Source organism: Ustilago hordei, assembly GCF_900519145.1.
Source record: "Ustilago hordei strain Uho2 genome assembly, contig: UHO2_contig_05, whole genome shotgun sequence".
In the NCBI taxonomy this organism is placed as follows: Eukaryota; Fungi; Basidiomycota; class Ustilaginomycetes; order Ustilaginales; family Ustilaginaceae; genus Ustilago; species Ustilago hordei.
In genome coordinates this window covers 850,091-864,152 of record NW_024545279.1, presented here as the reverse complement: position 1 = coordinate 864,152, position 14,062 = coordinate 850,091, and the positions used below count along the sequence as shown (strand labels likewise).

The following is a 14,062-nucleotide window of genomic DNA, read 5'->3' as shown; positions in this document are numbered from 1 at the left end:
TGATGATACAACACACACACTACGATGAGGAGCAACCTTGATAGATTGCTGCTATGCTGACTGTAACTAATGAGTACTTGTGTTTCTAAAGTATTGACTAGTTGTATGGTGAGTAGAGTGGATGGGGATCCACTCGACCTATGATGATGAGAAAGCATGGTTATATACCTCTTCACAGCATCGCCAGCGATGCTGCTCCTGCTCTCTCTCCAGAGAGTACTTTCTTCATCGAGTACTGCTCAGGGGCCTCTCCTGCTTGGCACCCCTGTGCCTCTTGAGTGGTGTCGACTCCTTCGACACTGCTCCTCCTCCTCATGACCTGTGTCGACTCCTTCGACACTGCTCCTCCTCCTCATGACCTGTGTCGACTTCCTGTCTCTCGAGCCCCTGAGTGGTAACCATCTGAGCTTGGTCCTCCTCATGGCTGCGCCTGCTCTTTGAGCTTGGTCCTCCTCGTGGCTGTGCCTGGTCCTCCTCGCATATGGGCTCAGTGCTCCTTTGCATGTGAATCCATAGGAGTCCATGGTCTCCATGGAGACTGCACTACGACCATGCTCTCTACTGGTATCGACTAGGTCTTCGATACCTGTGCTCCGTCCATATGAACCAGTGACCCTCCTGCTTCTTGAGCATCCAGGCCCATGACAAAGACTACTCTCCGGCCTCTCCTCCTCCTCATGACCTGAACAAGGTTGGTACGAGTCATCCTGCTCAGGAGCTGACCACTCCCAAGTGTCAAGCCATGTGGGAAGCTGAGCTGGCTCGCTCCCCCACCCCTCCTCCAACTGCCAACAAAATAGTCGACGCCATCCTGGCTCCTCCTCGCACCATCACCCTGGAGTATCGGTTGAATGTGCAACCACTTACTCCTCCTCCTCACTGGCGTGGTTGCCAGACTCCGCCTCCCCCTCCTCCTGACCGCCATTTCCCGACAAATGGTGAGATCGTGGAATGGGCTGAACCATTCGTGGTTGCTGACCTTTTGGTCAGAGTTGCAGATCGCCACTTCCCCCTCGACTGGGATGTCCCCGCTGGGTCTTTACCAGAGCGCCGGTTACATCGCCTGGTCATGTTGCATTTGACCAAAGGCTGTATGCCTTGGCCAAGCTGGCAATGTCGCCACTGCTTCCAGCTGCAGGTTCCATAAGTGTCCCTTGCCATATATGACTACCTTTCCTATTTGTCCCTAACCCCTTTCTCTTTTTACCAGTTGTTTTGCCTCCACTTTCACCAACCCATTTGGTGAGAGGAACAGGGTGCCCCGTGCTTGCACACATTGTTACCTGGCTGGTCTGGGTAATTGTGAGCATAGTATCCCTGCCCATCCCGGCATGGAGTACCTAGGCGATGGTACTCCAAGCATGCAGCCTCGTGGTTTGCACCAAGCCGAAAGAGCCCATTTGACAGTCGCAAATGGGTATGGCCCCAGGTTTGTGCGGTCAGAGGAATGGGTTTTGGACCCCGTTATGTCCATGGGTTGGGCCACGGCCATGCAGGTCATGTGGCATTTGCCCGACTCGAACTGGGTGAGTACTGTTTTGCATACCCTTCAGGACTTTGTCACCTGCCACAACAGGTTGTATTTGGAGCAACAACCACATGAGTCAGTAGCCGTGCCTGGTGGCCCCCCGGATTCCATTGATACTTGGGTGGCCCCTATGGACAAGGAGCTGGTGATCTGATCATCTCTTGCTCCTCCCCCTGCTCCTTCTTCCTATGTCGACATATAGCGACATTTTCAATATCAGCCTTCTGTTCCTTCCGATCCCTTTAAGTCTGTGTCCTGACCCTTGCGTGATTGCTCCTGACCTGGTTACATTGGTCACCTCATCTTTGGTTTCTCATGTGTGTGGGAAAAACCTGTCCTCTCCCACTCTTGTTGTGAAAATGTCATAGCGCTACTACAATTACTGATTTCCGCGTAATCTGTAATAGTGCCGCTATTCTCGCAGATTTTGCTCAAATCTGTCCCAACAACTTCCTCCTTACTGCTTCCGCCTTCTCCTCGTGTTTGTTAACCTCATCCCCCCACCGAAACCTCATACTCCTGGATGAGGTCAGGACAATTGAGGTTTGACACTGGTTCCCAGGAGGCAGCTTCCTCTGGGTATCCTCGCCATAAGACCTTGTATTTGGTCGTTCGATTGTGTGTGCATTTACCGATGAGTGCTTCCACTTCGAATTCGAGGTCTTCATCTGGTAGTGATGGTACCACTGGTTGTTTCAACTGTTGAGGGAGGGAGCTTGTCTTTGCTGGCTCGAGCATTGACACATGGAAGACATCATGGACTCTGAGGTTTGCTGGCAATGTAATCCTATATGCTCGGCAGCCCACCCTTTCTTGAACTGGATAAGGTCCTGCAAACCTGGTATCCAGTTTCAGCATGGGTCGTCTCGTCTTCCAGTTCTGGCGATTGATATAAACCATGTCGCCTACCTTAAATTCGATGTCTTTGTGTTTCCGGTTGTATTGTTCCACCATTCGATGCTGCACTCTCCTAATCTGGTCCTGGAGGTATTTGCAACGTTCCTTCCCATCAATGAGGTACTCGAAATGATCTGGGTCATTGACTCCCAGCCGCTGAGGTATGTCCGGATGGGCCTTCGGATTCCAACCATAGCAAGCAAAGAACAGTGAGACACTGATACTATTGTGGACTGTGTTATTATACACGAATGCCACTGTCTTGAGCAAGTCAGCCCAATCGTCCTGCTCATAGTTGCAATACATTTGCAAGTACTGCTCCACTACTTGGTTGACCCTCTCAGTTTGTCCATCAGTCTGTGGGTGATAGGCTGTGCTGAGGGAGTGCTTAGCACCTATGCCCATAGTGAATGCTTTCCATGCTTTTGAAATGAACTGTCTTCCCCAGTCAGACACCATATGGTCTGGATAACCAAAGTGTCTAATCATGTACCTCCACAGTAGGACAGCAGTTTGTGTCGCTGTGACTGTCTTATGAGTTGGGGCCAAGATGGCATACTTGGTCAGTCTATTGACAATGACCAGGATGGAATCAAACCCCTTTGACACTGGAAGGCCCTCAATGAAGTCCAATGATATTGAGCCCCATGGCCTTTCTGGTGTGGCGAGCGGTTGCAACAAGCCATACGGATGATGACGAGGAGCTTTGTATCTGGCACATACAGGGCAGCTTGCGACATAATTGGCAATCCAGGCTGTCATGTTGGGCCACCAATAATGCCATTGGGCTGCTTTGGTGGTGGCGTCTCAACCCACATGACCAGCCATTATGCCATCATGACATTGAGCCATGACCATGAATCGTAGATGCTCAACAGAAAGGGATTGGCCATCTACCTCCTGAGCACTTCGTGACCTGTGGTCATTGGTTCTTCCTGGCATGGTTACCTTTGGTATAACCAACCTTCCGCCACTATGCCATAAGCCATCTTTGATCTCGAATGGCTTCTTGACATGTATTTCCTGTAGCTCCAGGTCCAAGGGCTGAAAGATCTTGGTAAGGTCTTTGAGTCCTTTCATTGCTATGGTCTCCATGGTGAGCATGGGAGCCGTTAATACTGCATCGTTGTCTAGGCCCATTGGTATGGCCGATTCCGCTGAGGTCGGTAGTACCATGCTTGTTACTACATTTCCTGCTGAATTTTGCTGTAGTGCACTTCCTATAGTAATGTTGTTTTCAACCTTTTCGAACACTCGGGGAGGCAACAATTGCCATACATTGTGCTTTTGCTCCTCACCAATTGGTTGCATGTCAGCTCATCTGGTGAGAGCATCGGGTTCACCACCCTTGTCTCCTGGTCGGTATTGTAGCATGAAGTCGAAATCAGCTAGCAATACCGCCCATCTCGCTTGTCATCCCATGATGCGGCGTTGCGACTTGAAGTACTTGAGCACCTCATGATCTGTGAGGATGACTAACTGACTCGGCAATCCCGCTAGCATGTGGCGCCACTGAGTAAGACAGGTGACCACTGCGAGGAGCTCCTTGTCGTGAATCTCATAGTTCTTTTCCGCAGATGACATCTTCCGGGAATAGAAAGCCATGGGGTGCCAATGTCCTTCGTGCTCCTGTTTGAGCACACCAGCGATGGCGAAGTCACTTGCATCAGTTTCCAACCTTGTCAGCAGGTGGTAATCGAAGTGCCGAAGCACTCCTGCCATTGTGAACGCTTGTATGAGCTTGTGGAAAGCCTGTTGAGCTTCTTCCGGCAGCTCAAACTTCTTGAAACATTCTGTAGGTTTGACCAGAGATGTCAATGGTTTGGCGATTCAAGCGAAGTGTGCTATGAATCGTCGATAGAAGTTGGCGAAGCCTAGGAATTGTTGGATGTCATGTATTGATTCCAGCATTGGCCATTCCTTGATGGTTCGGACCTTCTCTGGGTCCATCTCAATCCCAGTCGGTTTGATGATGTACCCCAAGAACTCAACTGTAGTGATGTGAAACTCACACTTTGACAGCTTGGTGAACAGTCGATTGCTTCTTAATCGAGTGAGCACTTCCGTGACATGTTGGACATGTTCCCCCTCTGTGCTACTGAAGATGAGGAAGTCATCCAGGTACACAACCACAAACACTCTGATGATGTCTTGGAAGATGTGATTGATGAAGGACTGGAAATGGGCCAGCACATTCGCCAGGCCGAAGGGCATCACCAGGTACTCATAGAGTCCCAACTGTGTGCCAAATGCAGTCTTCCATTCATCCCCTTTTGCGATGCGGATGAGATTGTATGCTGCTCGCAGATCTAACTTGGTGTAGATCTTTGCATTCCGGAGCAGGAAAAGCTGCTCCTCAATGAGGGGCAGCGGTGCCCGATTCTTGAGGGTGATTTCATTCAGGCCATGGTAGTCCACACATAGCCTGAGGCCTCCATCCTTCTTGGGAACAAAGAGCACCAGAGATCTTGCCAGGCTCTTTGAGGGGTGTATGAACCCTTTCGCGAGGTTCTCATCAAGATACTTCCTTAGTTCAGCCATTTCCTTTGGCCCCTTGAGGTATAGTGGGCCCTGTGGCAGCCTACTGTCTTCCATTAGTTCCAGATGGAGATCATGCTCTGTATGGTGGGGCAGCTTATCTGCTTCCACCTCATCGAACACATCCTGCAACCGTTGATATGGTTCTGGTATATCTTCTGCCGATACCTTCCGATCAACCTCTACTTCCATTTCTATGCCCTTGTCAGCACCAGTGGGTACAAACCCGAAGGCTGGGAGCGACGAGGGTGGGAGGTCCAGGAGCATGAACCCAATGGGTCCATCCTCCAGGGCAGCTTGTATCAGGCTTGCCACTGAAATGAACTCATTTCCATGAATGGTCAGATGTTTCGGTTTCTCGTCATAGAGGTGTGTTACCACCGATCTGGCTGAATTCGGTGATAGACTGTCTTCTATAGCGGGCTCTTGTTCTAACTCGCTAGCTATAACATCTTTTGCCAAATTTGGTAATAAGTCACTTCTTATGACAGATTTCACTGAGTTCACATGTAATTCCCCAGGTACAGCTTCTTCAGGGGGCCATTTCAGGGGTTGGTCCTTGTCCTGGGTCTGGAACTCCAGTTGGCCTGTCTCCCACCATATGGTGGGTTTGAGCCTTCTTAGCTCGGTGAAGCCCAAGATAAGGTCATAGTCAGCAGTATCGGCCACTGAGGCTTCGATTACTCTGAGACTGTGCTTGCCGATAGCAACTTGAATGCTAGCTGAACTGTTTATGGCAAGCTGGTGCCCAGTGACACTGTGGATGGTTCTTGTTTTTGTAGGTTTTGTGGGTATGTGGTACTTACTAACAAAGGAATCTGAAACTATTGACAGTCCAGCGCCGGTGTCAGCAAGTATTCGAGCCGGATGGTGTTGACCCATTCCAGAGAGCTCTAGTACTGCCGTTCCTCCACTGGTAGAGAAGCATATGGGGCAATCTTGATATTTACATAAGGATGGCGAGGAGGTTTGCAGAGCAATTCATGCCATCAGTGCATCACCCCACTGCCATTTCCCTCGTCAGCATCCTCTTGGACCTCTTCCTGGCCAGCCTCCATTGATGGTTGATACTGGCTGAAGTCAAGGACATCAGGGTTGACTGTTTCTAGGTCATCTGTCTGGTTATCCCCTGGGTCCAGGTCTCCTTCTTCAAAGGAGGTTTCTGTGGTTACCATTACCTTCGGGCCCATGAGTCAGGGCCCCAAGGCATCCGACTTCTTGCTTGGGCAATCTCTGGCCCAATGGCTGAGCCCCTTGCACAGGTGACAGGTGTTGCTGCTTGGTAATGCAGGGCTTCCTTGTCTTGGACCCTGAACCGATTGATGGGGTAACAGCTGATTGGTTGGTTGGCTAAAGTTCCCTATTGTTGTTTGTGCTGGCGGTCGGGAATAGGTCTGTGTCGGTTGCCGCACAGGGAATGGACCTTGAGCTGGTGGTGTAGGTTGGCCTCTGGGGTTTGGTCACAATGGAGCAGCGCTCGGGTGCTGGGCCAAGGACTGCTGTAACAACATCCTTTGCCAGTCGATCTCTTCGACCTCTCGATACCATTCCCACCTCTTTAAAGGTGGGTTCCGCTCAAACTTCTCCTGCAGGCTGCATGTGAGACTTCCCCTAAACAAGTCAATAACTAGTTCATTGTCATCTAGATTGACTTGTCCTTCTATGTCTCTGAATCGTTCGATGTGGCATGTGGCTGCACCTGGTGCAATGCTCGTGAGCCAGAGAGCCAGAAGTTTGTTATAGGCCTCCATTCTGGCATTCCGAGGATTGAACTGTTCCATCAGGCGCTCAGTGAAGTAGTGCCAATCATTGAACAGTCTTCCTTCTCGGCCTCTGTCAATGCGAAGCTTGGAAGTCCACCATTCGCGAGCGTTCCCTTCCAATTGAGCACCCATATGATTGATCATCCTTGCCTGCTCATAGACCTGGTTGAATTTGAACCATGCCTCAGCCTCAAGGATGAAAATCTCAACATCTCTAGGATTAAACTTGGGGAATGGGGTGGTGACCAGCTTGGAGCGCGAGAGACTGGGGTCTCCAGCGGTGCTCGTATCATCCTCTTGGTCGAAACCATGAGGTTCTGCCCTTGGCCAGTTGTACGGATCCACACAGGGCCTGAAGTATCTGGGCCCAGTGGGTGAGGCATACTTGTCATAGTTGTCAACCAGCAGTTTGCTCAGTCCCATGAATGATACTGCCTGCCTTGGACGCAACGCTGGGGATGGTGTGGGAGGGTCTCCCATCATGTCTTCCCTAGCCCTTCGATCCTCTGGGTGGGAGGGCTCGATCGTCTCCTCTCCACTCAGACAAGCGCGGCGTAGACGCTCTTCATGTTGCCCTTGCCTGGTAAGCTCCAACTGGGCTTCCATTAAGGAGAGTAGCCTCTCGAGCTTATCGTTGAGGCTTTCGTCTGTCATGTTGATTGTGGGGTGCTGCTTGAACGATCCACTCTAATGTCAGTGGTCGCACACCTGAAACCTGAGATCAGTAGTAGTATCAGTACTATCACCGATTCTGTCGAGTTATGCGACAGCACTAGTGGTATTACGATTCCTAGTGTAATATGCAACAGAACCATCTCTGCCGCTTTTCTCGTTGGAATCTGTAGTTGTATTGATGTTGTGACAGATTTCGACTGACCACTGTGGACACTCCGTCCAGAGGTAGCTTGGCACGATCAAACTACGATACGACTCTAAGTGAACTTGATGTTGACACCAATGGTCTGGTGTGAGTATGGATAGATGATGTCGACACGAGTGTCCAGTGTGTCGACTAACGCTTGAAGTGATCCCTGGAACGCAGTGGACAACTGCCTTCAGTTCTATTGTTATCCAGACTGCTGGTTTGCTAGAACCACCTTCGGATGTCAGGAAACAGTGATACAACACACATGCTTTGATGAGGAGCAATCTGTTGATTACTACTATGCTGGCTGTGAACTAATGATACTTATTGCTTGTAGTAATACTAGTTTGTTTGATGAGTGTAGAGTGGATGAGGATTCACTCGACCACTTAGTGATGAGAAGGTATGGCTTTATACCTCTTTGCAGTGCCGCCAGTGCCACTGCTCCAACTCTCTCTCCAGAGAGTACCTCCTTCGTCGAGTGCTATGCAGGAGTCCCTGTAACCCTACTCCTGTCCCTCTTGAGCTGCATGGCGACCTCCTCGACACAGCTCTTCTTCCTCATGAACTATATGCTGGTGTCCTTGACACAGTTCTCCTTCCTCCTAACTGGTGACTGTTCTCTTGACTCCTATCTTGTGAACCCCTGAGTGGTAACCAGCTGCAATCTACTGAGCTCGGTCCCCGTCTTGGCAGAGCTTGGTCCTCTGCACATGTGGATTCATCGTACGAACATCCTTGTCACTGATCTCCACAGAATCTACTATATGACCTCTCCTACTACTGATCTCATCAGAATTTGTGATATCATCCTTGTTTGTACTGATCTCACTGAGATCTGTCATAGAGCCGATTCTACTGCAGATCTCGGCGACTTCTGCTGCAAATCCTACGATCTGCCCAATCCCCTGATTCCTGCACTCCCTTCATATGAGCTAGCAGTTCTCCCTGCTTCCTGCGCACTCAGGCCCATGACAAGGGTGTTGTCCATGGCACTGCTCCTGCTCCTCTTGGAGGAGTGTCCCTGTCCTCCTCTCCTTGTGTGTTAATCTTCTCAACACTGCCCTTCCTCCTCATGGTACCAATGTTGGTCCTTTCAGCTCAACCCCCTCCCCTCCCAGTCCATGGCCATTCCCTTGGCCCCTATCTGATGGCTCTCCCTGACCATGTGACCATCCATATTGTCCCACTCCCATCCATGCAGTCTACCTTGTGACTGGTTTTTATGCAATCAAGAGCGCATCCCCCCTGTGTGGTAACCTGCCACTTGCTCTTGAGCTTGGTCCTCTTCTTGGCTGAGCTTGGACCTTCTCCTCACATGTGAAACCTTTCCCACCATCCTGGCCTCCTTGACCATGGAGGTCTTCCCTACCAAGCCTCCCAATGTTTCCTTGTAGTCCATTGGCTTGTTCTGTACTGATGGAAGCTTCTTGCAGTGTGTTTGGTGAAATCAACCAGATAGTCATATTCTGATTGATTTCAGCCAAATCAACCAGACAGACATGACATGGTTATTGCCAGGTGAAATCAACTGGAAACCCATGATCTGGTTGGTTTCACAATTTTGTGTGCAAAAGGCTCCTCATACCTCATTTTGGATCTTCCTGCGCAGCTTCTGTGACACACTGATCATGACCATGGATGGCAATATGTCTGATGTACCAGAATGATTCAACTCTGAAGGCAAACCCAAAGCATGCAAATCCAGCAACAACTTCATCCACAAACAGTGTGGTCATCCAAGTCATGACAAGACTTGAATGTTTGAGAGGATCTACAACTTCAAGACCAAACCCTGTGAATGTCAAGATTGCATGGCAAGCAAATCAACAAAAGCTCAAATGGGACAAGGCAGCAGTGAACATGCCACTCCCATTGGAACTAGTACACATTGACCTAGCTATGCACTTTACAACAAAGATAGAGTTCACATGCTTGTTGGTAGCTGTGGATGATGCATTGAGCTTCACATATGTCAAGCTGCTACAAACAAAATCAGATGCACTCTAGATATTAAAGGAATGGATCAACTATGCTGAAGTTCAAATGGGTCACAAGCTTAGGACACTCAGGTCAGATAATGGAACAGAATGGATTTCTGTGGCTGCAATTGCATGGTAGAACAGTGCTGGGTTCTGCTGGCAAAAGACGTGGGCCTACAACAGTGAACAAAATGGAAAGGCTGAGCGAACCATCAGGACCATCAAAAACTCTGAGCAACTTGAGCGGAGCTGACGCGCTACGTATCGGTGCAGAATGCAACTGCGCAGCTGCGGATTCTTAGGCACACACACCGCTCTTCTGGAAATCTCGCCGTTTCCAAAAGAGTTGGCTGACGCACAAGCCAGTCCCTCAATCCCGATTCTGATATGCTTTCCCGATTTTCCTTTCGGTTGCTATCTCGATTCCTGCCTGACACAGCTGCACCAAGCGCTCGTAATGCACGCATACTTCCCCTGTCCACAATTCACACTTCGCCATCTCGACTCCACCTTCACAACTTCGTCACCATCGCCCTTCTCGCATCGGTCAACTCGGACTCGGTGCACAGCATACACATACCTGAAGCCATGTCGGGCTGGACAACAATCTGGGTCTTTCTCATCGCCGCGGGTGCAAGTGGCGCCGTTTGGGTCACAACACCAAAGGGACCAAACCAGGTGTAAGTCGTTTCCGTCCTTGCTTCTCGCATTGCCACATAGCTAGAATATGCACACAGCGCTGATAGGATGATGATGGGGTTTTCTGATCTTTGTGGTTGCAGATTGATCCGCACATCAGTAACCATCGCTTTGACATGCATGTACCTCATGTGGTTCATCATTTATATGGCACAGTTGCATCCTATCGTCAGTAAGTATCAGTCATTCTCTCGGATCGAAGACGACGATCTCGTCTTGAGGTTGACAACAGCTGACGCTGTGCTCAACTTTGACTACTCTGCTCCCGCCGCTGCACAGAACCAAAGCGAGGCGACGTTCGATTCTTAGAACATTAGTCGCTTCATCCTTCAAGCACGCAAATCTCATACCACTCTCAGTACTCTGCTTTCCACCAAGTGGGATTCGGCGAGAGCCCATCTTATCCTTGTACTTTACATCTCGCGCATCAGCAACACATTGCAAACCTTCATACGGCATCCTCAGACCACAGCTTCGTTAAGGTAACACGGGGAAGACAGGCAGCACAGCGGGGCAGAAGCTTTCTTTGCAGAACTACATGGAAAATGGGAACAAGCTTGCGATTACGGAGGTACGGTTGTGTTTTCGGCTGCATACTCAGGGAACAGACTGGGATATTCGTCCGGGTTGTAGGTGAGCTCGTGCCTCTTCGTGAAGTCGAAGTGAAGGAGCACACGGTCATCGCCCGTTAATTCGTCAATGTTCATCTCTTCATCTTCCTCCACCGGGAACTCGGTGGTATCCTTGTCAAGGGTGACGTACACTCCCACCTCATCCATCTGGACGCTGCTGCAGCGGTCGTATGAGTCATGCACGGGCCCGTTGATTTGCGTATATAGTAGGACTGGGATGCGAGCACTTGTTTCGTTTCGCTCCGAACTGTTTTCATTTCTGTTGCGTTCGTCGGAGCTTCGATGTGGGGAAGCTATGGGTGATGCTACTGACTGATCTGGTCCATACTGTGATCCATCGGGCAGATTGTTTGCGCTGCTTCGTGTCTCAGGTTCGAGTGCAGTGTCGCCTTCTCCGAAATGCATTGCAGCGGCTTCGCTGTTCAGGTCGAGGAATACGGGGAAATGATTGATGATGACGGCTTTGCCTTCGTGCACTGTGAGCTGAGCGTCGCCACGTTGTACCCACAGAAGCCGGCGGTTCCATCCTAGCCCTGACCAGTCCTCTTGTCCATTCAGGATGTGTGAGTGGTAGTAGTCAGGCATGTTCTCGAACTCGATTTCGGCGAAAAGCTCTGGCCGTTGGCCTGGATTACGGAAGAACTTCTTGTAGTCTCGAATGAGCAGGATCGTTCCTTGGCCGAGGATGAGGAGTGTTCTAGTCATCAGATCTGGATGCACTGCCGACCATATCTGATATGGCGCCATGGTTAGTTGCGCCGAGTTCATGGTATTGGGACCCGCCTGCCACGGGCCTGGAGGTGCTCGCTCCAGCTGCCGCTGCATCAAAGCTGGGTTCCAGAAGACAGGCTCATGGCCTTGACCCCAGAGCCGGCATTGCTTCAAGGACCATGTCGTGGGAGGTGATGCACCTGATGCAAAATGCTGACCCAAGCTCCACACCAGGCGCTGAGTGCGTCGTGAAAAGACTGACACCGACTTGGCACCAATACCGTTGAGAAAAACAAACTCGTCGTCAAAGTCGATGTAAGTGATGTTGCCGCCACGGTGTGCTGAGTCTCGCATGTCGATGGTCTCGACCACCTCCTGTTGTGGAACGTCCCAAATCGTGATGAAGCCGTCCTGGCTCGCAGCACACAAATATGGAAACTGGAAACGGTAGGCTCGGATGGGTCTGGTGGAGCTGAGAATTGTGAAGCGTTGGTAGTGACCTCGATCAGGAGCACGACCGAGGTCAGGTACGAGCCTCTCGCTACGCCAAACTTCAAAGTGGCCGATGCCAGGACGATCGAAGATGAACCAGCCACGCGAGAACTCGAGGTGAGAAGAAGACCGAGTGGCTGTTCTGGGTATATGCCACAGCAGTGTCTTTGTACTATGATCAAAGACCTGGATCCCACCGTTCTGGCCTGTCACGATGAAGGTCCTCTCTTCAGGATCGATCTTACACCTCCAGACACCAGATCCATTCTGCTTGAAGTGCAGCACACGTCTTTGCGGGAAAAGGTAAGATATCGTTTTTGGTCGTTCTGAAACCCAGGCAATTTCTCGGTCGGTCGTAGGCGGGCTTTCGCATCGTCTTAATGCGGAGATGTCGAGGTCACGAAAAACTGCTTTGGTCTCCCATGCTCTCGTCATAGGCGCTGGCTTGAGCACACCTGTCGGCTGACGCGGTGACCAATTGAGACCAAGGCGCCAGACGCAGGTGCAGAGCGAGCGCCAGGATTCGCAATCGTCAAAGTAGGCGGTGTTGTTTCTCGATCGATACCGTTGTATGGTTGCCTGCAGCAGATCTTCGGACGGATCTGGCTCTGTGTTAGGATCGAATCGCTGCAATACGCTGGCGACGACCCTGATGCCGCTTTCTAATTCCTCTGCTGCCCGCTCCAACTGGCAGTAGCCAAGGCGAAGGGCTAGGGAACGCCATACTGCTTCGTCCGTACAGACCTCGTTCCAAGCTGTTGCGGTGACAATGAAAAAGGTAATGGCAATGTATCAGCGCTGTGAAACCCTCATTAGAGCTTGCTGAAGAGACTTGACTTACCTCGACTGACTTGCGCACAGCGCACAAGGGATGGTGGCTTCAAGAAGCTCAGAATGTGCGAGAAGGTCTCCGGAGGCAGCCGCCTGGATGGATCCGCAACAGATATCATTATGCGAGATGGAGAATGCAATCGAGGCCTCTTATGATGGTTGCAATCACTTGATGAGGTCCTGGAACCGTCCATCAGGGGTGGCTCGTTCCTCTCGAAAGGTGCACACGTCTGCTTCGCGAACTCCGACCGAAGTCGTTCGACTGAGCCTTCGATTTGACGTCGCGATTTTAGCCAAACGGATCCATCGAGGCTGAGCAGACACGGCAACCGTGACACATTTGTGGCATGGCCAATGATGTGTTCGTGACAGCGAGAAGGGTGATGCTATGAAGGAGGTGACAGAAGAAGCGAAGCCAAGCTTGTAGGAAGGCCCATGCACGTCAAATTATTGAGCATCAAGCTAAATTTCAAAGTGTCAAGCTGCAACTTCGATGTCGCCGACAGCCGAAAACGTCCACACACGCTCATGTTGAAAATTAGCAATCCAACATGATGACGCGAGGTAACATGAGACGATACGGGAGGGATTGGGCAAAGCCGATCCGGTCAAAGATTGGGTGGAGCTGATCTCATCAGAGACTGGATACAACATGGTCCCACTCATTGTCAGGCATTGTCATGAAGGAGAATGCACCCACATCCAGCATGTACCATCTAGATGTATATATATCTCACAGAGAGCACTAGGCTCTCACCACATTCCTTCAGTCAATTGAGTATATTTGTTTCTGTCTATAAACTAGCAGTGACATCATACTTAGACTCTCCCCAATCGCCAGTATTGGGACCCAAACGCTATCAAACTTCAACAGCTCAGATGCACTTGCTTCAGTAGGGGGTGTCATGGGAACAGATGGATGTGCAGGAAGAACGGGAGTCAGATGAAGTGACCAGGTGCAACAATCATGGATTGGGCTATGCGAGGTTTCTGACAGAGATTGGTGAGATCAGTAGGATTGAAGGCTCTATGGCAGAATCTGTCAAGATTGGTAGTAGCAGAAGCCCTACTACAGAATCTGTTGGGATCAGTAGTACCCAGCTTGTACAACAGATTTCCTGAAG

At 50.4% G+C, this 14,062-nt stretch overlaps 2 protein-coding genes across 2 annotated transcripts; one reads left to right on the top strand and one right to left on the bottom strand.

The window, feature by feature from the left end:
- Positions 1 to 10,161: 10,161 nt before the first annotated feature.
- On the top strand, positions 10,162 to 10,589 carry UHO2_03237 (uncharacterized protein; the record flags this gene model as incomplete). The annotated part of the gene is made up of 3 exons (XM_041558152.1): positions 10,162 to 10,253; positions 10,356 to 10,444; positions 10,552 to 10,589. The coding sequence occupies 3 exons, from the start codon at positions 10,162 to 10,164 to the stop codon at positions 10,587 to 10,589; spliced, it is 219 nt and encodes a 72-aa protein (XP_041414086.1).
- Positions 10,590 to 10,835: 246 nt separating this feature from the next.
- UHO2_03236 (uncharacterized protein) lies at positions 10,836 to 13,057 on the bottom strand (the record flags this gene model as incomplete). The annotated part of the gene is made up of 2 exons (XM_041558151.1): positions 10,836 to 12,862; positions 12,949 to 13,057. The coding sequence occupies 2 exons, from the start codon at positions 13,055 to 13,057 to the stop codon at positions 10,836 to 10,838; spliced, it is 2,136 nt and encodes a 711-aa protein (XP_041414085.1).
- Positions 13,058 to 14,062: the final 1,005 nt, after the last annotated feature.